The sequence below is a fragment of the Amphibalanus amphitrite genome, unplaced genomic scaffold, assembly GCF_019059575.1.
Source record: "Amphibalanus amphitrite isolate SeventyFive unplaced genomic scaffold, NRLGWU_Aamphi_draft 001365F_arrow, whole genome shotgun sequence".
Classification (NCBI taxonomy): Eukaryota; Metazoa; Arthropoda; class Thecostraca; order Balanomorpha; family Balanidae; genus Amphibalanus; species Amphibalanus amphitrite.
In genome coordinates, this window is record NW_024882858.1 from 52447 (window position 1) to 75581 (window position 23135).

General features: G+C 50.9%; 1 protein-coding gene across 1 annotated transcript in view; it reads left to right on the plus strand.

The window, feature by feature from the left end:
* Window positions 1-2137: 2137 nt before the first annotated feature.
* LOC122372491 (nephrin-like) overlaps window positions 2138-23135 on the plus strand; it is a 39036-nt gene continuing 18038 nt past the window's right edge. Inside the window, exon 1 of the mRNA XM_043349709.1 lies at window positions 2138-2401. Coding sequence (XP_043205644.1) covers window positions 2350-2401 — 52 coding nt within the window. The 5' untranslated portion in view covers window positions 2138-2349. The remainder of the gene's footprint in view (window positions 2402-23135) is intronic.

The window sequence follows — 23135 nt, forward strand, 5'->3', positions numbered from 1 at the left end:
CATCGATGGGGCTTGCGGGCGGATCTCCATCACTGGAAGCGGGGAACACATCGGTGGGGGTAGATCCAGGCGCAGAACATCACTGCGGCAGACAGACCAGAGAACACATCACGGCAGTGACAGGCCAAGGCGGGGAGCACATCACTGGGGGGGGGGGGAGGGGGCGGCTCCAGGCAGAGAACACATCACTGGGACGGATCCAGGCGTGGAACACCGCCGGGACAGACGGCAGGGACCAGGAAATATATCATGGCTGAGGGCGGGGCGCATAACCACACCGGAAGGCAGGCAGCACACACTGCACTGGGACAGATTGAAGCTGGGAACATGTCAATGAGGACAGAGCCAGGCGGGGAGCATCACCGGGGCGGACGGCAAGAACCAGGGAACGCATCACTGCTGGATGAGGGAAGCTTACGTTAGACAGGCCGCAGGCGGCAGGGATGACATTGATGTGACGGCGGATCCGGGTGGGAAACCCAGCCGGGGACCGGGGCAGACGGCAGGGGCCAGGGACCAAAGAACGCATCACTGCAGGAGGCAGCGTACGGCAAAAAGGGGAATCACAGGATCACAATTCATCACAGGATGAATTGAGGTCGGGAATACGTCACTGGGGCAGATTGAGGTGGGGAGCATGAAGCATAACCCGACGGCCCGGATGGATCGCTGGGCGGAGGGCATCCCATCGGCAGACAGCGGAATAATTTTGAAATGAAACACGATGGTGGCAGGCAAGAGACACATAAATGCGTCTGCGGTCAGGAAAGGGAATCCGATTTGCAAAGGCCTCGGGAACACATCATTGTTGCAAACGGTTTCATGTATAAGTTACCAAATATCTTTTACCCAACATGGATATTAGGTGAATAGGATAGAAAAACGACAATATCGCTTTGGTCTTCACAACGACAAATTGCATAAGGCATGCCTTACATTTACCTACACACAGCACAACTTATACGAAGAAGCCGGAAAATAGACTTGTCCTTCCACTCTCCCATTTGAGTTGTCCTCAAATGAATTTTGAACGTTCAGTGCCGTGGTCATTTCAGATAGGCGACGAAGGCCGCTGTGATAAATGGCCGCTTCTGGCCACCAGCTCCACGGCCGCAAATCGACGGCTATGCGAATATATGACTTATTTAAATGAATCGAGCAGCTGTAACTTAAAATACTGGCGCACTTAGCCACCGCACATCCCACTTTATGGGGTTTTATATTTCCAACTTTGGGTGGAAATATAAAACCATTATATTCATTCGCACTTTGGGTGCGAATGAAATGAAACCACGACTGATAAAAGAATTGTTCGGGTCAAAGACCAGAGACCTACCTGACGAGCTGACGAATTAGGCATTTAGTGGAGTCAGTGGTGAAGAAAATTCGTCATCCTCGCTTGGTGATACACAAAATCACTGGTTACTACATTTTTTTTTTTTGCTTGCCATCCACCTTCGGCATTAGCAGTAACAAGATCCATGTGCCATACGCTGGAACATCGACTTATATTCTCAGACGACCTTGCCGCAACATTGTGTCACGCCTCATCGTACCTTGATCCGACGTTTGGCGATCTTATGCGGCTTCCTCAGTTGTGCACATTCGATTTGTCCGTCTGCGTGTGAGGGCAGCTGGACAACACCGACGCTCGAGCGGTTCGGAGGGCGGCCCCGGGGGACCGGCGGGCCGCCGCTGCACGGTTGTCTCGGCGGCTCCAGCCAGCACTCAGGGACTGTCGTCAGTCGGCCGGCTGCAGCGGCGCGGCGAGGTGCGGTGCGCAGGAGGGTGCTGTGGAGCTGGGACAAAGCTGGATGCGTCAGACAGCTACGGAGAAGATCAGACAGAACTGAAACGGTGACCTGTGTCGAGGCTAGGTCAGACACAGTGAAATTTGTGATAATACGAAGTCGGCTAACGTTTCCGTACTTGGGCCACTCGCAGAGGCCAGGCACGTGACTCATCAGCCCCTGCTTTTGGGAAGTGACCGGTGTGAAAAATTCCGACTTGGATTGGATACAAGACCCAGGTGCGAGCTGCCCTCATCTGACTCTGGGATCTAGACTTGGTGCTGACCTAGAGATTGACTAAAAAGGCTCGCTGTCGATGTTGTGACAAGAGGAAGGTTTTGAGCACTGTTGTCCTCTGGACACCGTGTGTAAGAGACAGCTACCTGCCGATGTTTCTCTGAATTCCTGACTCCCAGATTTGATGTAGTTGAGAGACAGTGAGTGGACAGCCCGAAGCTCAGACAATCACCAGTAAAGGTGTTGCCATCCTCTCCTCATCTTTGTGAGACAGACGGAACAAGATCCTACACTGGGACAGCGGAGGAGCCGCGGACCGGCCATGAACTGGCTCAGTCTGGTCGTCGTCGTTCTCTGCACGTCTCTTCACAAAGGTGGGTCGGTGCACTGTTGCATATGCAAATGTGGCATTGTTAGCAGTGGGGACCCATACTGCATGCCGAATCTTTTCGAGACAATACAAAATGTGTAGTATTGTTATAATATAATTTTAATAAATATTCACCTCAGCTCTCTGTCATCTTCAGTCATGTATCTAAGGATAATTCACAGAAAAACCCTTCTTGTTTTCATCAATGCTGAGCTGTCTGCAAAAGATCAGTTATTCAGAATGCATGTCCTGTCCGTCATCTACGATACCATACTTAGATGCAAAAAAGCCGATGGCATCATTTGCTTGCGACTGATAAGATATTGTTATGCGCTAATTGCAAGGTTACCGGGTTTTGTAATCGTCTGGTGACGCCGTTATCACGCGGCATTGCGGCTGGGTGGGCTGGTGGTCCCCTCACAAATGCTAATGAGGGAGTTGACATTGAATTGTAATGGTCAAGTCGTAATGAACCACCCGAAAGCATGCGGGTGGCATTATATGAACGGGTAATAAGTACAGAGACGCACGGCGTTTACACAGCATCTTTTTCATAAACGAGTATCACCGGAAACAATGAACTGATTTCTGAACGATATTTAGAGAACGCATTTAATTTCCCATATCCCTCTTTACACTATACAGCACAACTTCAACGTATAGCTATATATAGACATACGGGTACTGGGTTGCCCGTGCAAACCTCGCTACCGCCTGTTCTTTTTGGCCCTGAACGGCTTCAATAAAACGGCAACGACAGACCTCGCTGAACAAACTAACCAGTTGGATCTTTATCTGCATGAACCTCACTCTGTCGTGAGTTCAGAGTTTTCTGAGAGATCTGAGTCAGCCCCAGAACTGAACGCTAACTGCAGAATCTAAAATACCACTCAGTGATTTTATGTCTGATAGTGGAAATTCGTGCCTGTCTCTCTGAGGTCTGCTCACGCTATAAAGACGGCTCGGCTGACTGTCAGGACAAGATACGGTTCACCAAGCACGCCCTAGCTACACACGCACTACTGAGACAGACTCGGTGGCCGAGAAGAATGCCGAGCTTCTCGTCCTCAGAAGCGAGCTTACTTAGCAATGATATAAAGTAAAATTTATATGCTCGACTGCACGTTTCGCAGATTCGGTTTCTGGCAAACTCTAATGCCGGGCTGACAAGCTGACTGATTTCGCGATCGGGCGTGTGTTCTAGGTAGCAATTTTCTACGGCTTCTGACACAATCCCGCTGATACGGACACGGGTCCGGACCAGTAATTGGCCGGAACCGGCGCGGTGGCCGACTCAGCAGTCGTGCCGGCCGGAGCGCCCCGCAGCCGGAGAGCAGCCGGGGAACTGCGCCCGGCCACTTCTGCGCGCTGTTTTCGCCCCATTGAGTGCAGAAATCATCGCGGCGGAGAGCTTGGTAATTACAGAGACGTCTCAATAGCGGCTGCAGGTCACGGCCGCCAGAGAGCGCCGGCTGCGGATCGGGCGGCGCCGCCGATCAGGGCGGCCTGTCTGTGACCAGAGCGGCTGCAATACCGACCTACCTCTCTGATTGTATACCTGATTTGTCTTGACCTGACCTCAGCTCACTGACCTGACTGAAACACCTCCTCAATTAGACCCGACATCACTTACCTAACGGACCTGACCTGACCTCAAGTCCCTGACCGGACTGAAACTCACCTCATTTATACTTACTGACCTGAAGCCTCGCCACACGCCCGGTCCTTTTCATCTTTCATCTCCTTTCAGATCAGACGTATTTTTAGAACCCTGCAGGCCTGGTAAACCTCAAAGCATCCATCGCTCTCTCCGGTATTGCTTGGTTCTTAGTAGTTCCTGTTTTAGATCGACCGCGGCTATGAAAAGCTACATGGCTGTGGAGAACTCTTGAGAAAACTCGTGGAACCAAAAAGGCCAGAGCTCTTGCGTGCCCCGTCAATCTCTATCTATCCTCGCTGCTTGGTACTGGTTCCTTGTCTTTATACGCGTCCTCATGACCGAGTCCGCCTAGCACTGACTATCTTCCTGCACCACCACCTCAATTTCATGTTCGGTCCAACTTTAGAGCTCCACCACCTCTCTCCGCTCGTCAGGTGAAGCAGCCGGTGCCGCCATGCCGCAGATATGGGCAGCCCTTCAGTCAGGGCACGACGCGCATCTCGCCAGTATATGGCCGCGGGGAGCGGGTCCGGTGTCCTAATTATGCCGCACGTGTGACGGCTGACATTGGCGCTTCTCGGCCCGGTTATGAGCCGGCGCGGACGCCCGAGTGCCGGTGAGAGGCGGAGACGAGCGGCCGTCGCCGAGCTGATGGACGCACGTGCTCGGTGATGGCGTGTGGGGTGGGTGAGGGTATGGGACAGGTAGGTGTGTGGCTGGTTAGTGTAGGTATGTGACTGATCAAGGTATTGGACAGGTTAGTGTATGAAACCGTTTTATGACAGAGGCCGCATGAGATCACTCGGTATGAAGATAAATAAAAAATGATTGGGCTAATAATTGAAAAAATGTTTGCATTTTATAAGACGTGAAATGGGAATTATCACACATTTCCCTATGTTCTTTGAAAAAAAAATGCAGCACTGCTGTGATTTGGCAAGTGACTACTCGTACTCTTAGTTCTCTGTACCATGCTAAGCCTGATTTTGTTCTTAGTACAAAATCCGTTTACGGTCTAAGCAATTAACATACCTCTGGTTATGATATCATCAGGCCTGCATACCCAGTTGCGACATAATCATTGCACTTCCAAGTCCCCGCGATATAATATCATCGGCTCTGAAGTAGCGTGACCCCGTCGTGACGCCATATTATCGGTGTAACGTGACGGTATCGGCGTGACGGCGTGACGCCACGGTCGTTGTGTCCGTGATTGGACGCCGGGCCGCGCACCGCTCGTGTCACAGTCGCCTCGTGCCGCGGTCGCCTCGTGTCGCCGCCGCGCCGTTTTTGTATGGGGCGCGGGTGCTAACCGCTCTGGGGACCACCGGATGTCGGGCGCGCGATATTAATGGCGGGAACGGAACGACTGGCGGCGGCCAGTGTCGGTTCCCACCGCGGGGTCACAGGAGTCGGCCGGGTCACGGAGGTCGGCGGGGTTGGCCACCGGCGGCGCCAGCAGGGCGTTCCTGGAGGGTGGATCCCCGAGAACTTTCACAATTAGTTGGCTGTTTATGAAACCGTTTAGAAGTTATCGCATATGCCGGCACTATGTGCGCTGCAATTTTGCACCTGCATTGTTTTCACTTTTTTGACGGGAAACTTTTCTGATCAGTTTTAGAACTTTTATGCCAGGACAGAGAAATGAATCAACCACACAGATTATTGTCGGGCCGGCAGGTTTAGAATGGTCTGATGCGGACAAACCGGCTGGACCGGACGAGCTGGTTGGAGGGACGGTCATCCATTAGTCCGTGGGTTGTTCAATTGGTTCGGCATCCAACGGATGTCTGAGAGCATGACATCCTACCTAATTCCACACTTCGGCTGCCAGTCCTGTATCGGCAGTGCGTGGGAATCGCGCCCTGCAGCCGTCAACGGGTTCTGACCGATCTCGAGCTGCCCACTCCACAAAAACGAGCGGTACAAGAGCGGTGCTGCCTAACAACGTGTCAAAATAAAAACCGCGGATTGTCTGAGAGTGAGATTTTGCCGATTGTCGCTGCGAGTGGCATGGACGGCCAGCGCGCGGGCCGAGGACTCGTGAGAACCGTCTCTCTCGGTGGTGCAGCAGCTGGTACTCGGCGGGCGCACGGGGAAAGTCAGAGCGCTCCTCTGACGACATGACACGCCGGTCACGAGGCCGGCCCAGCCGGGTGAGAGGGCGCCGGATGTGCCCGCCCGCCCGGAGCGCCGCCGGGCGGCGGTCCGGGCGCCCGAGGTCGGGTGGGCGCCGCCAGTCCAGAGGAGGTGCTCACATGGGGGGCAACCACCAGCAGCTTTCAGTCATCACCTGTCTGGTACCGACTGCTGCTACGGCGGAAAACCCAGGTGAAGCTGGATTTGCATACGGTCTGCATGACATGATAATTGCGCAGGAGATGAATCTGTTCATGGCACCACATGCATAGCCACACCACGGCGCACGATTCAAATGGCCTCGCGCCTCCGATTGGAAAAATGTCGTGCCCGCGTCTTACTTGAAGAGCAGCAGATGACAACTCAAACACTACATTAGCTTAAGCATAACATGACATGAGCTGCCACTGTATTCCTGACTAAATAAATCCACCGCGCCGTGAGCCCGCCGTTTGGCCACCTGGCACGGCCAGTCTCGAGCTACCGCGTGGTGCTGTCATTTTTGTCAGATACCCGTGCAGTTCAACGAGCCATGTCGCTTGACTTCCATTGTATCCGCGGTCACGGTTTCGTGCAAAGCGTCTCGTCCGCTGCATCTCGAGGGCGGCCGTCCGTGGCCGACAGCCGTCCGTCTTTCAGCTGTTGGGCGCCGACATGTCCGGTCGACAGCGCTCCGTCTTCCGTCTGTTGGGTGTCGACATATTCGGCCGACAGTCGTCCACTGTCGCTCGTCCGCTGTCGGCTGTCGATCGTCGACTGTCGACTGTAGATCGTCCACTATCGACTGTAGATCGTCGAATGTCGACCGTCGCCGATCGCCGCCGGCCGTTGGCGATCCGCCGTCGGCCAACTGTTTGCAGTTGGTTCCGGTTCCTTCTTCTTTGCGGCACCAGCTCAGCCGCAGTGCCACCGAGCGGCACTAACTTCGTTGCCGCGGGACGGCACGTGACCGGGGTAGTCCCGCCTGGCCCGAGGCTGGTGCGTGTCCCGCATCCGGCCTCCGAAGGAACTGCCTCGAGCGCTGGAACCGCCGGGATATATCGCTTCGGACGCTGAGACTTTTGGAAAGAAGGGGCAGCGGCACTGGAAAGGATCCTTGCGCTGCGCTGAGGAGAGGTCCTAGGACACTGAAACACGTAACAGGGCGCTGAGATGAAAAAGGATCCTCGTATATTGATTGTCGAGGTAGGGAGGGACTTCCGGGAGCTGAGACCGGACGGGATTTTCGGCACTGAGGCTGGGGAGTGAGGAGAGACCCCGTGCTCCGCGGTCCCCAGAGAAAGCCTGGTCCACAGGCTCCCCCCGTCCCCTTGCACACCGTCCCCTATAGATTCGGTCCGGTGCGTTGCTGGACGCACACCCTGGGGACGGCTGATTTGATCATCTTCGGTCGAGAGTCGTAGCCTAACACGTTATGTACATAACTGGTCGGCGGTGAGGGGATTGGGGAGCCCCAGCGACGCGTCGGGGGCGATGGGTAGGGGTGAACGGACTGGCGCAGTTTTGTGGCATTTGGAGACGGTGCCCCTTATAGCTTTAGCAAGTGTGGATTATTGTCGATAACATTATCGCTACCATGCAACTTCATTACCACGCATGCTAGTTTGATTTTGTTTTATACATCCTTGCTATTTTTTTTTTTCAACCAGTCGTGGCTTAATTGTCACATGTTGAAATCCACTTCTGACCTAATCTCTAAAACACGCAGAGACTGGATACCATTGAATAGTGATCCAATAAAAGTGGGAACATGTCAGACGAAAGCATAACATAGAAACTTACTCATTTTGCGTTGGTCGCTTGCAATAACATACCTATACCATGGCTCTCGTTATATTCTACATAATGCTTGTTTACGCCTTGCGGTGCAGACGCAGTCTTTCCAGTCAGACACTGTCGGACTGAAAGCTTTCAACGGATGTCAGCTAGTGCGCAGTTGATATGGATGATTTCCCGTGGATCAGTGAATGCACTCTGGGACTGGAGACGTCGCGGACGACCGTTCCCATCGGTGCCGGCAGGTCGCTCTCCCAGGCCCTGACCCCTGCACAGGCCAAGCACCCTAAATTACTGCCGTGGCGCGGCGGGGTAGCATTCTCTGAGAACGGGGCGCAAAAGCGCCGCCTAATGGCTTCCCTTTCCGCACTTCGGGGTGGATGCACACGCCACATGGCGCCTTGCACTCTGCATGGTAGTCAATTGACGTCGTTTTCACATTTGTTTATGATCACGTCACTCTTGACGCAGTCACGAACACATGTGAGGGCAATTTTCCACTTAGCATTACCGTACCAACTGCTGCTGAGGGATTCCATCATGAGTTCCGGCGAAAGACGTTCCATCAGAGTTCCATCAGGATGTCGCACAGCATTCTTCCCAAGAGGTGTCTTGAAGCAGCTCAAACCCTTTAACTGGTGCCGATATGATAATGTTCATTGTGCCCCCGACCCAATAAGCTCAGACAACATGATCATCTGCATTCTGCATGCAGTTACTTATCTTGGTGAAATTTCCAGTCGGTGTACCGCTGAGAGTGTGCCTAAGGTACGAACTCTGGTACGAACTCCCGGTGTTGGTGATGACCTACTCAGATTAGGATTGGGTCTTCGCAGGTTTTTGTGTGTTTGCTGCAATAGATTGTTGTTCCAGACTTCTTGTTTTGATCATACATTTTTGCAAGTTTCTGCTGCTGGGGTTCTTCTATCAGTATAAAACATCAGTTCTCCGCACAGAGCCACCTGGGAAGGACACTTTCACCGTCACTGCACCCACCGATGTTTGGCTCTTTGGGTCGATCACCTATCTCTCACCAATCGTCACCACTGACACCGTTCCCACTCGGCGCGGATCCAACATCCCTGACCACATTCTCCATGGCGACTGTATGATTTGTTGCATCAAACCACAGCGGTCGGCAGACTCCGCCGACCACAGCCACCGCGCCTTCTGCCCAGCCGCGACGTCGCAGTTCGCGTGTCGAAAAAGGCCGGACCCGCACCTAACAGGATCATCACTCCGCCGCTCTGCCCTCTCTGACACTCTGTCTTTCCCACGAGGATGACGGCCACGGCGGCGAGATGACGTGCGATGGCGGCGAGATGACGACCGCAGGCTGCTGCAGTCCCCATCGAGCCGCCAGCTCAGATGGCCCGATGTAACGGGCTGCGGCGGGATCCCCTCCTCTCGTTCGGCACCAGAGTCCGAGTTGACGACGTGACCATGAGGAATGATAGGTGACCATCGGATGGAGATGTACCTATTTGGCGACAGACATCTGTTTTGGGGATGCATCGCGGTGGCAGAAAGGTGTCAACAAAACTGTTACCTAAGCTCAGTACGACCAGGTGCAAGTAAAGGCACTTTGTTTGGCGTGTCTTGCAGTGGATAGATGGCAGGAGATCAGACGCTCACTGCACCAAATTTGTGAAGTTGCCTGGGCGGGTCTGTATAAAGCCCCCAATGGCGTGCCAAGAGCAGCGTTCAATGGACAGTGATGTGCCAACTGATTCGTAAACTGTATAACGACGTCCAGCCATTCAGCCGGCGGCCGTGAGCCGTAAACCGCGTCTGGACGGGGCGGCAGCGGAGATGAATCGCGGTCCAGTTCGGCCCATTTAGCCAGACCGCTCTGTGGTGGGTTTCCGACACCGGCAGACTGCAGCTGCAGCTGTAAACAATGCCTCGACAAGTAACGACTTTGCTTTAGACAAGGAGGAAGACTGGTTTGATAGGATCAAGAGATCACAAACCCATAGAGGATTGTCTGCTTAGGAAGGTCCGGCCAGAGAGCTTGATAGTGTTCATGCATCATTGGGGGGGGGGGGGGGAGGGCTCAAATTAAATCAAATGGAGACTTTGTGGAGACTGATTTATGTCATAATATGTTCATGCAATGTGACAGTTTTTTTAGACTATGGCTACGTTTCCATGGCACAAGCTAAGCCGATTTTGAAAAATGGATTTGCTCCATCATAGCATTTAGGCATAATTTAAAAATGTAAATAGGTATAGGATTAGGTGCTAGCTAAAAACATTTATATGCTCATTTTTTGCATTAGGTAAATAGTTTCCGAGAAAAACGCACGTGAAATTTCGTTATATCGATTTAGACGTGTCATGGAAACGTAGTGTATGAATTCCCGAAGAAACGGATCCAGCAATTAACAAGTGAAGCGTAAAGCCCGGAAACACAACCCCAGCTCGCTGCCGGCTCTGCACTCTGCAGTTATCAGTCTGCCCGGCAATGGGGTACAAGCATCTGTCAGCCACGAGTGCAGCCTTCCGCTAGCCCCGAGCGCAACCCTCCGCTAGCCAAGAGTGCACACGAGCGCTGCCCTCGGGCCGATCATTACCCCTGTCCGGCTGGGTCTTTCCACCCAGAGTCTAATCAGAGGATATTTATCGGAGTGCGACAGACGGCCGACGGGTCGTTACCTGGCCCGATGGGATGCTACTGCTGCATGAATAGACCATCGAGCACCGGCGGAAAAATAGTCACCTGGGAGATGAACGGTCGCCCGAGGCCGTGTTGGGTTACGAAAATATCAGCTTCACTGGTCAATGTGGCCAGTGGGAGACTGAGTCTAATGTGAAAAGTGTGGTGCGAGTAGGTATTGAGCAATGATGCATCTGCATCCCTGCTCCTGCGATGTTTTATACGTCACTCACAATGCAGATAGTTTTTGTTAACATCCTCTGTACTCTACAGAGCCATTGTTTGACCACATGAATGTGAAGCTTCGACACCATGTTTCTCAACCCCGATCTGAGAACAAAGATATTGCCTAAAGGGCTAATCAAGCCTTCATGTTCTGATGAGAATTCTGATAGATCCAATGCCAGTCGATTTTTGTTCATGCGGTGGTCAGTGCGACTCGGTGCACCTTTTCCGTTTGCTCTGCTGTAAAGTCTGTGCAGATGAGAGCTGTTTTCACAGGCATTACGCCATTGCTGACCACAGGCGGCGTCTCTGCACAGTCGACTGGGTTTTACGGTGGATTGGACCGCGGGGCCGACACATGGTCCACCCTGTGTGGTCCAGACGCCAGCGCAGGATGGTCCACGGGTCTCCGCAACCGCAGTGCTCCTGTCACAATGAGCGAATGCAACCTTCAGTTCCCACTGACAAACTAAAACGTGGTTTATAATCAGTGTGATACGCACCTGGAGTGTGCACTGTGCAATGTGCATGCAGGCACGTTTACTCACATTATATCGTTTTTAATGATGACGTGACGGAACTAGCTTCTGGCAATCTCCTCGCACATTCCCAATGATAAGGACAAAACCAAAAGTAGTTTATCTCCTATCGATCGGTACATTATTCACTTGACTCCAATTAGGTACAGTTTATCATGTTGCGTGATTATTGGCTTTGTTCCCCGATGATTCCTAATAGTCGTATGATTCATACGCTATGCAGCGAATCATATGCGTACGCCTTCTCGTAGGTTGTAATTTTCTGCAGTTACACAATACAACTATGTGTTTCCGTTTGTATTGCAAAGCCAACATCACCGTGTAGGCATAACAAGTTATCAAAACAAACTCTCCTGTATAACGTCCTTGGCACAGAATTAGCTACTTTGTCTCGAACAGCAAACGAGAAGACAGACACACCATTTTCGTTCTGCTGACGACAGGTGTTTCCACGCAGATACAGGCTGCTACCATTCCGCCAACCGGAATAATACATTGTAATTGGCCTAAATGATGTCTGCACAGTCGAATGACGTCGGAAATGGTGATAGTAGCACGGCCCGCCAGCGGATAAGGGCGAGGGAGATATGGGTCTTTGGAACAGTAGGTGTAGGTGACAGCAGCTCTAATGACCTACACCCGGGACCGCCTGTGGTCAAGGCCGCTCCACTAGCCGGCCTAAGTCAATTGTTTGGAAAAAGAATCAATTTCCCAACCGTTTTCAGGTATCTTGGGGAATCTGAATGAAAATCTTCCACTGTGCCAACGCACCAGACCATTGATTGAGGTAGCAAGTTGGTAGTTTTGAACACAAGCTTTTGTGCAGCACAATCAGTGACTCAACAATTGCTTATCATGAGTGTTTGCAAGAGCTCTCATCACGAAGAAATATTTATTCGTGAAAACGCCAGGTCATGTGGCCCGTGTCCGAATGCTTCCTATATCCGTCTCAATGTATCGGTACTTGGTAAAAATAATAAATAATTGCCTAACTTGTCACCCCGTCCCTCCGGACCTCCAATGACCGTCCACCCTTGGTCTGTGGTATGTCTAGACAGGTCTGAGTCCGGATATGACTGAATCTCTCAGGTTTGATTCAGGAAACTTGATAAGGACAGCGCCAAATCCAAATAAAGTTCGGATAGTTAGTTCCAAATCCGGGGATGCAGGGTTCGAATAGGTTTGACTCCGAAGCCCGGACCGGGTCGAGTCTGAAAGGGCTTGGCCCTGGGTCCTGAATGGTTCCTAGTCCGCTCCAGTCTCAGTTTTGTCGTTGTTTGGCCGGCCCGGCGGCCCAGCCAACCCGTCTGGAGTTGATAGCTGCCTAATTGACGAGCGGATCGGCTGATGGAGACGATATACGAACCCGTCGACGATACAATCAGGTCGCTGCCGGCTGCCAGAAGAACACGCTTCCAGAGATGGGAGCTGCGCAATGAGCCATCAGCTCTTTGTAACATGCCTCCAATTTAGCAATTGAACTCTATTATATGCTGGGATTACCTGGTTCAGTTAATGGTATCGTTTGATATGAGTTATTGGAGTGCTACTCACGGGCTGCGTTTGAAGTCATGAGAGCCATACTTAGCTGATTTAGTTATGGTATCATATGATCTAATTTATAGTGTGGATTGAAGAATGTGCGGGGAACTCCGTCCTAAACAAGCCTTTGGTGGACGCTACCATCACGAGCCTGTTCTCGATCTTTAACCCGCGCCCCGTAGGGGGGGGGGGCCGAAACGCCCCCCTGTCCTTTTCGGTCGATATCTCCTAAACGGCTGGAGATATCGCCACCAAACTTTCAGGACCCCTCCGGGCATCAATTTTACACATTGTGACCAAAAATTATTTCCAGAGGCTGTGATAGGTTGGCCACAAATGACGTCAGAGTGACGTCATGTTCTGTCATTTTCGACCGAAAAAAGACCTTCGCGAGAAGACCTGTCAGGCCTACAGCTTTGAAGATACAGAAAAATGATCAAGACATAAAAGGTGTAGAATTGACAGGGCTACAAAACTGCTATCTCGAATTTTTTGAAATTTTTGAGTTTTGATCCCCAAAAATCAAAAAAGCGTTTTTTTATATATTAGCCAAAAAATCCAAAAAGTTTTTTGAGTTACGAAAAAACCGGAATATATGTGATAGTACCTACCATCTTCTATCTACATACCAAATTTCAGATCGATACCTCGTTTTTTGGCCAAGTTATAGCGAAAAAACTGTTCAAAAATGATGACGTCAAATTTTCAAACTCAATTTTTGGCAATTCTAGAACTCGTAGAGCAAAACAAAGACCACCATTAGACTCCCCGTGACGAGCTGCATCGAATCGATACCCATTTTATGCAAAAATATCAACTTTGAAATTTGACCTAATTTGACCTGACCTTGACCTGACCTTCACCAAAACGTGACCGAGGCTGGCCCCAAAGGCTGCCTAACCCACATAATCGCATTTGTCATGTAAAATGGACCATAAAACATGTATCACACGACACATTCATATTGTGACCCCCGGTGACCTGACCTCGCTGTGACCTGACCTGGTATCATTGACCTCAGATAGCAAAGTATGTGTTTGACGAACAATATACCATCGATGGTTTTCAATAAATTACCAATTTACTCGATTTCACAGCACATTTCTTGAATTGCCTGTGAACGGTGAAAATCTGACCTTTGACCTGACCTGTGACGTCATCGGTTTGACCTAGGTCAATGTAATTTGGTCACAAGGTAGTTCCCGGGTAGGGCTATCGAACGCCGTTTGAATTTTGAAAATCGGCCGGTAACTTTCCGAGATCTTAGGGGGGGGGGCGAAACGCCCCCCCCCCCCTACGGGTGGTAGGGTCCGCCGGTAGCCCTACGGGGCGCGGGTTTTAAGGCAGATTACCGGGTAGGGATGTTATCGAATATCGATTTCTCCTACAACGTTTCATGAGCAATTATGCACATCCATTTTGTGCATTGCTGACTGTCCTGCTCAAAGTGGGGCATGCGTAAAGGAAGATTTGTAACAGAGGTAGACGCGTGAATGTAATTACCTGCGCAGAACGCATCCTACGAATGTGCAATGTGCATCCTATACCCAACCTGCTGGTGGGCTCGGTCGGGCTGGAAAGAAAATAGGGGAGGGAGGCGTCAATGGGAAGGTAGGCAATAGCTGTGCCAGATATTTTAGTATCTTGAGTTCCAAAGGCTCTTTCTAGATGTCTTACAATTATGGGTTGAAGCATATTGAAAATACCTATAGCTGTTATGGACGGACCTTTTAACAAAAGGTGCTGGATGATGTTAGCCATTTTCACGACGGGTGATCTGGCGAATGCACCAAATTTGACCAAATCTTCACCTAATGTGCACCAAATGTGTACCAGATACCCGTCGTGAAAACAGCTATTGGCTGCATTGGAAATGATACGGTTGATCACGAAATAAACAAAGTAATTTTCATCCACTGACCCCGGCTATTTGCTAACGCCCTATATTGATTGTGCAATGAAATCTGGGATTTCTCGATTTTCTTTGACTTAAAATAAATAAATAAATATATGCTGGTGATTGCTTTCGATAATACAAACGCCCCCAGAATCCAGTAGCCGTCTCGTCGCTGTTGACCTTTGTTCCATCGGTGCTGTCGGCCTCAGTTTGTCACAGCCCTGTTCTGCGGGGTCACAATGCGCCGCATTCGACGCGGCGACAATCGCGACCGGCGCGCCGTCTCCGAATGTCTGCCGCTGTCTGTCGCGCCTCTATATCCCCGGTCCAATTTTCGCCGCCGAAAACTAGCGCTGCGCCGCCGTTCGGAGCTGGGCAATATAGTACAGCCCTGCCGCGGCGCTGGCTCCTTCCGAGCGGAATCGGAACGGTCGGCCTACAGGGTGTCCGGAAATTGATTGCACACTCTTTTAGTACATTTGACAAGGAACCAAAACGAGCATGTTTCATGGTTTATTTGCCGATATACCCTCCACCCAGTCGCACACACTCCCTCATGCGGTCGGGCATGCCGCACATGAGGTTATCCAGTGTCCCCGCACTGATGCCGAGCCACGCTCGCTGGAGGTTCCTGATTAGCGCCTTCTCGGTGGTAGCCGGCTCCATCATGTCGAGCTCGCTCTGCACGATAGCCCACACGTTCTCGATGGGCGACAGGTCAGGGCTGTTGCCCGGCCATACACCCTTCTCCCAAAACCCTGGGAGGTTGTCCCGGCACCACTGTTGAGTGCTGGTGGCGTGATGAGCCGGAGCGCCGTCTTGCTGGAAGATCGCCTCGGACATCTTCGGGAGCAGCTCGACCTGTGTTGGCGGTCCCGTCTTCCTCTTCCGCTTCATCGCCGACGCTCCGACTTCTTCAGGACCTCCTCCACGTAGTACTGGGCCGTCACTGTCTGGCCGCGGGGGACGAAGTGGAGCTCCGACAGGCCCTGATGACTCATCATGGCCCAGACCATGACTTTCAGCGGCTGCTTCACCGTGTCGATGGCAGGCACTTCAGCGCTGCTGTGCGCCCAGACGCGCTCGTTCTGGCGATTCGGCGGGTGCATGAGCTCGAACACCGACTCATCGCTGAACAAGACGCGCCGCCAGTCCTGGATGGTCCAGTTCTTCCGCTCCCGGGCAAATGCCAGCCTTTTCCGCTTCTGGGCTTCGGTCAGTTTTGGCTGGCGGCGCAGTTTTAGCGGCTTGAGACGCAAGCACTTGGTCATGTAGTGGTGAACAGTGGTCTTCGACACCGGATGACCCTTCTCAGTCAGCTTTTTGGCCAGTTTCCGCGTCGATTGGCGTCGTTTCAGCACGGCCTTGGCGAGCACGATTTTGGCCACTCTGCTCAGCAGTCTTTCTCCCACGACCTTTACGATTCTCCAGTGATGCACCGCTGCGGTCGAGAGCTAGCCAGTAATGAAGGGTCCGGCGAGATACGCCCACTTGTCGGGCAACATCGCCTACCGTCATCCCGGCTTGAACCATCCCAACCGCGCGGTGGCGCGTCGTCAAAGTGTGCTCCCTCACCATTCCCGATATGGGGCCCGCGCGCGAAGACTGCCTCTCGGAAAATGACCTGTGGCCGCTCACTGCGGCTCGGGTCAGGTCACCTGCTGGGTCACGTGATTAACTGACACGCTGGGGTGCCCGGGGGCGGGGTCGCGACCCTTCCTAACCGGTTTGGCGGGAGCATGTGCGAGATACGGGCATATGGACCGTGTGCAATCAATTTCCGGACACCCTGTACAGAGCTGCGGGCTGCCTCGGGCCCGCAGCGGAGAGGAAAGGGTGGGTCCAAAACATAAAGTTGAAAGGCTTTCAGAAGATATACACCCGAAGTGATGCAGGTTGTCACTGGTCAGTGTTGGTCAGTGTTCGACCCTTTTCGAAAGCCAATTAGAATTCATTGTGACAGCGTTTGCAGAATATGATCGGGGAGGTGATGAGTTGAGGCTGCCGGGATAGTGGAAAGAATGAGTGATTTTGGGTTGTTGTTTTCAAAGCCAATATGTGTCATTTATTGGAACCTTTCCTAACTTCCTCTTTTATGTCACTTCGAAAAATGTCTTTTCCCACAGGCCCGCCCGGAATAGCCGGGCACCATCCGTCGGTAGCATTGTCGCTCTCTGCGGGGTCACCCGGTGCACGGCGCTATTGACGACCCCGCACCGGGCGTCCCGCCGAGCCATCATGATCACCATTTACCTCCCGCCCCCCCCCCCCCGGGCCGTCACCACTCCCCCTCTCGGCCGGCGGACCGGCATCGTCGGCGAGTCGTCGACGACGGCGGGCGCGGCTGGAATCCATTTTACATGAGTCGACCGCGGCCGGGCCGGCGGCGACTAAATAACCGCTCGGACAGATATGACTGGCCGACCGGCTTAAGCGGGCCGTGTTTTCCGGGGACGAGCCGGCTATGGCCATTAACGGAGATAAATACACAGATAACAGAGTTTGGCGGTGGAAAGGAGTCGGTTTTCGGCAGCCGTCGGCAGCGCCGCTCGGCTGGACAGCGGTTCGAGGACTGGGGCAAGTCCAGAGCTGGAAAGACCCATGTAGTTGGGTGAGCACTTTGATGGCTAGGAAGTCAAGAAGGAAGAGGCTATGAATGGAGTTAACAAAAGCTGATGAGCTTCTCAGGCATTGTCCAACGCCTTTCTTTTATTTGCTATACAAACAAAGTTTATCATAATAAGATCAATGATCATATAGATTCTGATTTAGTATTGGAAGTTATTAAGACATGTTGGGTTCAGACTTAGTTGAATTATTCAGTATTAGGGGAGAGTGGGGTAAGATGCCCAGGGTGGGAAAGACGCCCCACCCCCTCTAGCGGCGAAACAAAGAATCGAACCTGGAAATTAATGTTCTTAGCGTAAAGCGGAAGCCTGCCTTGTTAACTGCACAAAAATTTGCGAGGCTCAGTTGGGCAACGGCTGGCTGGTGATTGCATGTTTTTTATTTGCTGCTTTCAAAAAAAATATTTTGGTGTCAAAACATTGTAAATATCAAAGAAAGTAGATAATTTTTGCGTCCCTTGCTATAGTCGTGATAAATTAACATGCGTGTACTGTGTCCCAAACAGTTTGTTTCAGGGTGTAGTTTTATGGCTAACGAATTGTACTGATTTAATGTTACCTCGGTACCTTGGGGTAAGATGCCCCCTGTCCTGATGGGGAAAGACGCCCCCCTAAATCCGTAGGCTGTCCTTCAAGCAGCCCGTCAAATCATTTATTACATACCTGTGCTGAGAGACAAAAGCCGATCTGGGACTATTGAGAGTCCAGTACGGTCGGGTGCTCCCCATGCCGGTCTCTCGGCCCACACAGCGACTTTTTGGGCGGCATCTGACTCTGAGAGCCCTTACGACGGCCTCTGTGGGCCACATTATTGGCTCCAGGGCCCCTTACGACATCCTTTGAGGGCTCCCACGTTGGCTCCACGGGCCGCGCTGGCATCTGAGGTCCCCACGATGGGTTCGAGGGCCCTCAAGCATCATGAAGACCTATAAGGGCCCCACAGTGGTCTCCGAACGCCACCACGGAGGCTTGTTTGGCCGCGCTGGACCGTGATGGCCCTAACGATGACCTCTGAAGACCCTTACGACTACTTTTAAGGGCCCTTACGATGGCGTTTGGTGTCTACTGCAGGCCCGAAGGGACTACTGATTCGTTAAGGCGATTCACGTGCCCATTTATGTCACTTATAGTGCAGGGGGCATCTTACCCAACGCCAGGGGGCGTCTTTCCCACCCTGTGGGGTAAGATGCCCCCTTTCACTTCTTCAGGAAAATGCTTAATAGCAAAACAAGTTATCATATTTCAAGCACGAAAGTGTGATATTTTTGGAGAAAAATGATGTCGGCTTCCGTTGAAACTACAAGTTTTTGCTTTCCGGTCGTCATTTTCGAATAATATATGACATAGTAAAACCCTGGGCATCTTTCCCCACTCTCCCCTATGCTTTAGTAATGTAATATTCACATCCTTATGAAAAAATGGGACACTTCATAAAGATCAATAAATGACCGTTAGGAGTGCCTAAATATGTGTATAATTGGTGGTTGAATTTGTTCCAGTTAGTGAAAGCTTATCAAATTTATTATTAGCTCCCTTAAACTTTTTGTGTTGGGTCATTCACTGAGAAAATTTAAAAAGGGGGTGGGGTGTTTTTGCAGTGTATGATGAGTGTCAGACACTTTTAAATGTGTACTGTGACACTTATTACAGTGTCATTAAGCCTGTCATAAACGGTTAAAGGTTTAGACACCCTCAAAAACTCCCTTGGGTATGCAGAATAACCACTTACCCATGGGTAAGTAAGTGGTTATTCTGCATACCCAAGGGAGTTTTTGAGGGTGTCTAAACCTTTAACTGTGTATGACAGGCTTCATGACACTGTAATAAGTGTCACAGTACACATTTAAAAGTGTCTGACACTCATCATACACTGCAAAAACACCCCACCCCGTTTTTGAATTTTCTCAGTGTTGTTATGTAAAAAAATATCATTGGCGTGACGCTCACGGCTAAAAAAAAAAATAGGTTGTCCAATAAATGTCTTCTTTGAACTTATATTTAGAACAAACATTCAATATTTTATTTTAACTTCGTATTTGATGCTACTCAATAACTTTGTGTGACAAAATATTGCTCACAGTTCAGGTAATATATTCGCCTATAATAAAGTGAATGACGTAACAATCACGCATTTCATATGAAAATTTAGCCAGAGTGGGCCCAACGGACCCATATAATAATTAATATGAAATACTTCATGATAGCATAGGATCTTAATGAAGTGGCTGCTTAACTATTCAGCATAGTTCCTTGTAAGCTTTCCAATCTAAGGTTTCTACTGAATTAGATTTGATTAAGGCACAATTCAGCATCGCACAACTTTCTTCCAGTGACAAAATTAGAGCATTGAGTCTCTCCTCGGCTATAGCTCTCGATGGGGCTATAAAATGCTGACCAGCAACAACGAGTCCCATAGCTGATTTCGCCTCTAAAGGATGGTGGCTGTTCCATCGAATTTTCCGGTTGTGAATGTCGGGAAGTTATTTTTGATCGTCAGCGCGGCCACATGTGTCATGGTCGTGTTCGGCTGTCCGGCTCACGAAGACCAAGTGGTCGGGCTGCTGGTGACTGCCGTGTCATATTTCAGCTCGGAAATATGACAAAGTGGCCAACGGCAGCGTCATTTCCATTCACGTTGACTGCCGTTCAAATTTACGTCACTCCCTCTCATCCCCTCTTTAGCCTGACGACCGGCCATTCGAGACGACGTAAAAACGCCTCGGAAAACAGCCAGCGTCGATTGCCGCTCTGAAGCGCCGTTCGGGACCGATCGCAGCCATTTGTCCAGTGTTCTCACCGCCTCGGGGTGGTCGCCGGGTCGCCGTATCCCCTCCCCCTGCCCTCTTTCCTCTGCCATCGGCGCTGTCGAGGCGGACACGTGCCCCCGGGCGCCACCCGTCCCCCTCCATTTGCCCTGGGGCGGTTCTTGGGGGCGGTGCGGCGGGCCGGGCCGGACTGCTCGTGGCTGGGCCGGGATGGGCCATTACAGGACGGCCTCTATCCGCCGGCAGTGGCCATCACACGGGACCAAAGGAGGTAGAGATGGCCCCTCCGCCGACCCGGCTAACGGGGCGCTGCCGGCCGCACGGACGGACGAATTTGGGGCACTGCAGATCCGGTATTACTATATACGAGTGTAGCTGCGGCCGAACAGAGCTAAGAATAGACGCACGGATGCGTGTAGTGACCAAGCTTCGAAAAAGAGTGGCACAAGTCTTTTTTTTAAGTTGAAAATGTGAATTCGATAGACGGCTATTTCATTTAATTTTATTTGATGAAGAAGTTAATAGTTACCTCACTTAGGGCTTAAGAATTTGAGCAACAGCGTTTGATAAATCAAATGCATCATTTTGCAGCAGCTGCTGCAGCAGCTGTGACTGCTGAGCGCTGATGGAAGTCACTAGTCACTGCTCAGTGCTCAGTGTTAACAGGTCACTGCTGAGTGCTACCAGGTCACTGCTGACAGCAGTCACTGCTCAGTATTAACAGGTCACTGCTGAGTGCTAACAGGTCACTGCTGGTAGCAGTCACTGCTCAGTGCTAATAGGTCACTACTGACAGCAGTCACTGCTCAGTATTAACAGGTCACTGCTGAGTGCTTACAGGTCACTGCTGGTAGCAGTCACTGCTGAGTGCTAACAAGTCACTGCTGATTGGTGACAAGTCACTGTTTTTAGCAGTCACTGTTCAGTGCTGACAAGTCCCTTCTGGTTATAGCAGTCACTGCTTAGTGCTAACAGGTTTTTGCTGGCAGCAGTCACTGCTGAGCGCTGACAGCAGTCACTGCTGACAGAATACTGCTGACAGTGCCGATCGGCCCCAGCTGTGCAGCAACTGAACAGCCGAATCGATAGAGCCTTCAATTTGTGGCGATGGAGACATTCAGTAAGATGAATTACCCCCGAGAAGGTTTTAAAGCCAAAGAACTTGAAAGCCTCTGGATTTGGCCGGGACCGAGCAGTAAAATCGGCTCAGTTTGTTGACCATCGAAGGCTGAAATGTTTGTTGCTCGTTGCAATTCCAATTTAGTCTTATTTTCAACGCCTGAACCCTGAATTACGCTTTGGATATTCCTAGAGTGATTTCAGCATATATTTAAACGAAGAATAAAGAACCGGACAAAATGTGCATTAAGTTACTCATGCACAAGTTACTCGCTCGTTTGTTTTAGCTGTGCGAGCTATTGGCAAGAGGCTGCAGGAATTAAGCAGAACACTCATTTGTTTCGTTATGAACACTGCGAAAAATGAGCAGCAACTCATCAGCATCACATGTTGTTTGGGAGTGAAAAACACTTCGTGCTGCTCACAGTCTATTAAAATGCTTCGGTTTTAGTCTATTCATACATAAATACCTACATTTGCCAGATTGTCACACATTTGTAGTATTTAATAGCAGCATTATAAAGTGTCGCCTAGCTGTTTTTATATAAGATTCCATAGGAAACATAATTAAATATAACAACTAGCGGTTGTGGGAGTCGCCCCATGCATTTGCTTTGATACAAAAACTTGCATGAGATGCCAAGTTTTAGACGACGACTTATTGCTGCTTTCATAGCCCTCATCTCAACTTAAGACGCTGTTAAGCCTCTTGACAAATGCGCCTCTGGCCCATGATGATAGTATGCGCCCCAGTGGGTGACCCCCTTTTTACAGCCGTTTAATGCCGACCAACCCACAGGGCTGTCGGCCCGTCGACTTAACGAGGCCGTCTGGGGCTGATGGGGGCGCAAATAGGGGAGCGAGGGAGGGGGGTGACGTCCAGTCCCGCCCGCCACATCCCCGGCTGACCGATGGAACGGCGCGGCCGACGACGGCGACGACGGGAGAACGTCGGCGACGACGCCGTTCACCCTCTCCGGATCGACAGCAAAAACAAAACAAAATTTACGGCTGCAATGGCGGGTGCTGAATAAAGCTGCAGAACCGGCAGTCGAGTCGGCAGGGAGGGCGAAAAATACCAATCGACGATCGAGCGGGAGGCAGTAAAGGAAAATAAAATAGGCGCAGCATGGAGCGGCGCTAGTGACAATGTGCTGAAGTGAAGTGGATGGACCATACATATAGACAGTAGGCCTGGCTGTGCCCTGATCGAAAGTAAGCGATGATTATTAGGCTTTAAATGATGCTACTTGGATCGCTATTGAAAGCATTGAAAGCTCCTGCTAGGCGTCGTCTGCACGATCAAATGTATAATGAATCTCATGCATGCAGAACCTGCAATGAATTCGTATAAGCCTCGCGGAAGTCGGTTCTTCTTTTCGTAAAAATATTCGCCATTTATGGCCATCTGTGACTAAAAAGGCTTTTGGTCATGCAGGCCAGTGAAACCCCGCTTTATCTCGTTTGTGAATCCATGGATCCACGATGTCCGCAAACAACTTTCAATGCAGTTCACTTACTAGGCACCGGATTGCAGATACGGCATTAAAGGTAGTGTGCCAGCTTTCTTGGACCGTATGGAGTTAATGGCCCAGATAAGGAGAACCGGATTTTTAGAACTTATCCATACCTTCAAAACTCATGGAAACGTCTTAAATTCTTCAAATTTTGAGTACCCCAGTGCGAAATTCGCCCCGACGGGTTGTCGGTCGTACCCCAACCACATTTCACACCACTATGAACAATAAATGCACACACTGAAATCGCTATTACCGATATGCTCATCCAAT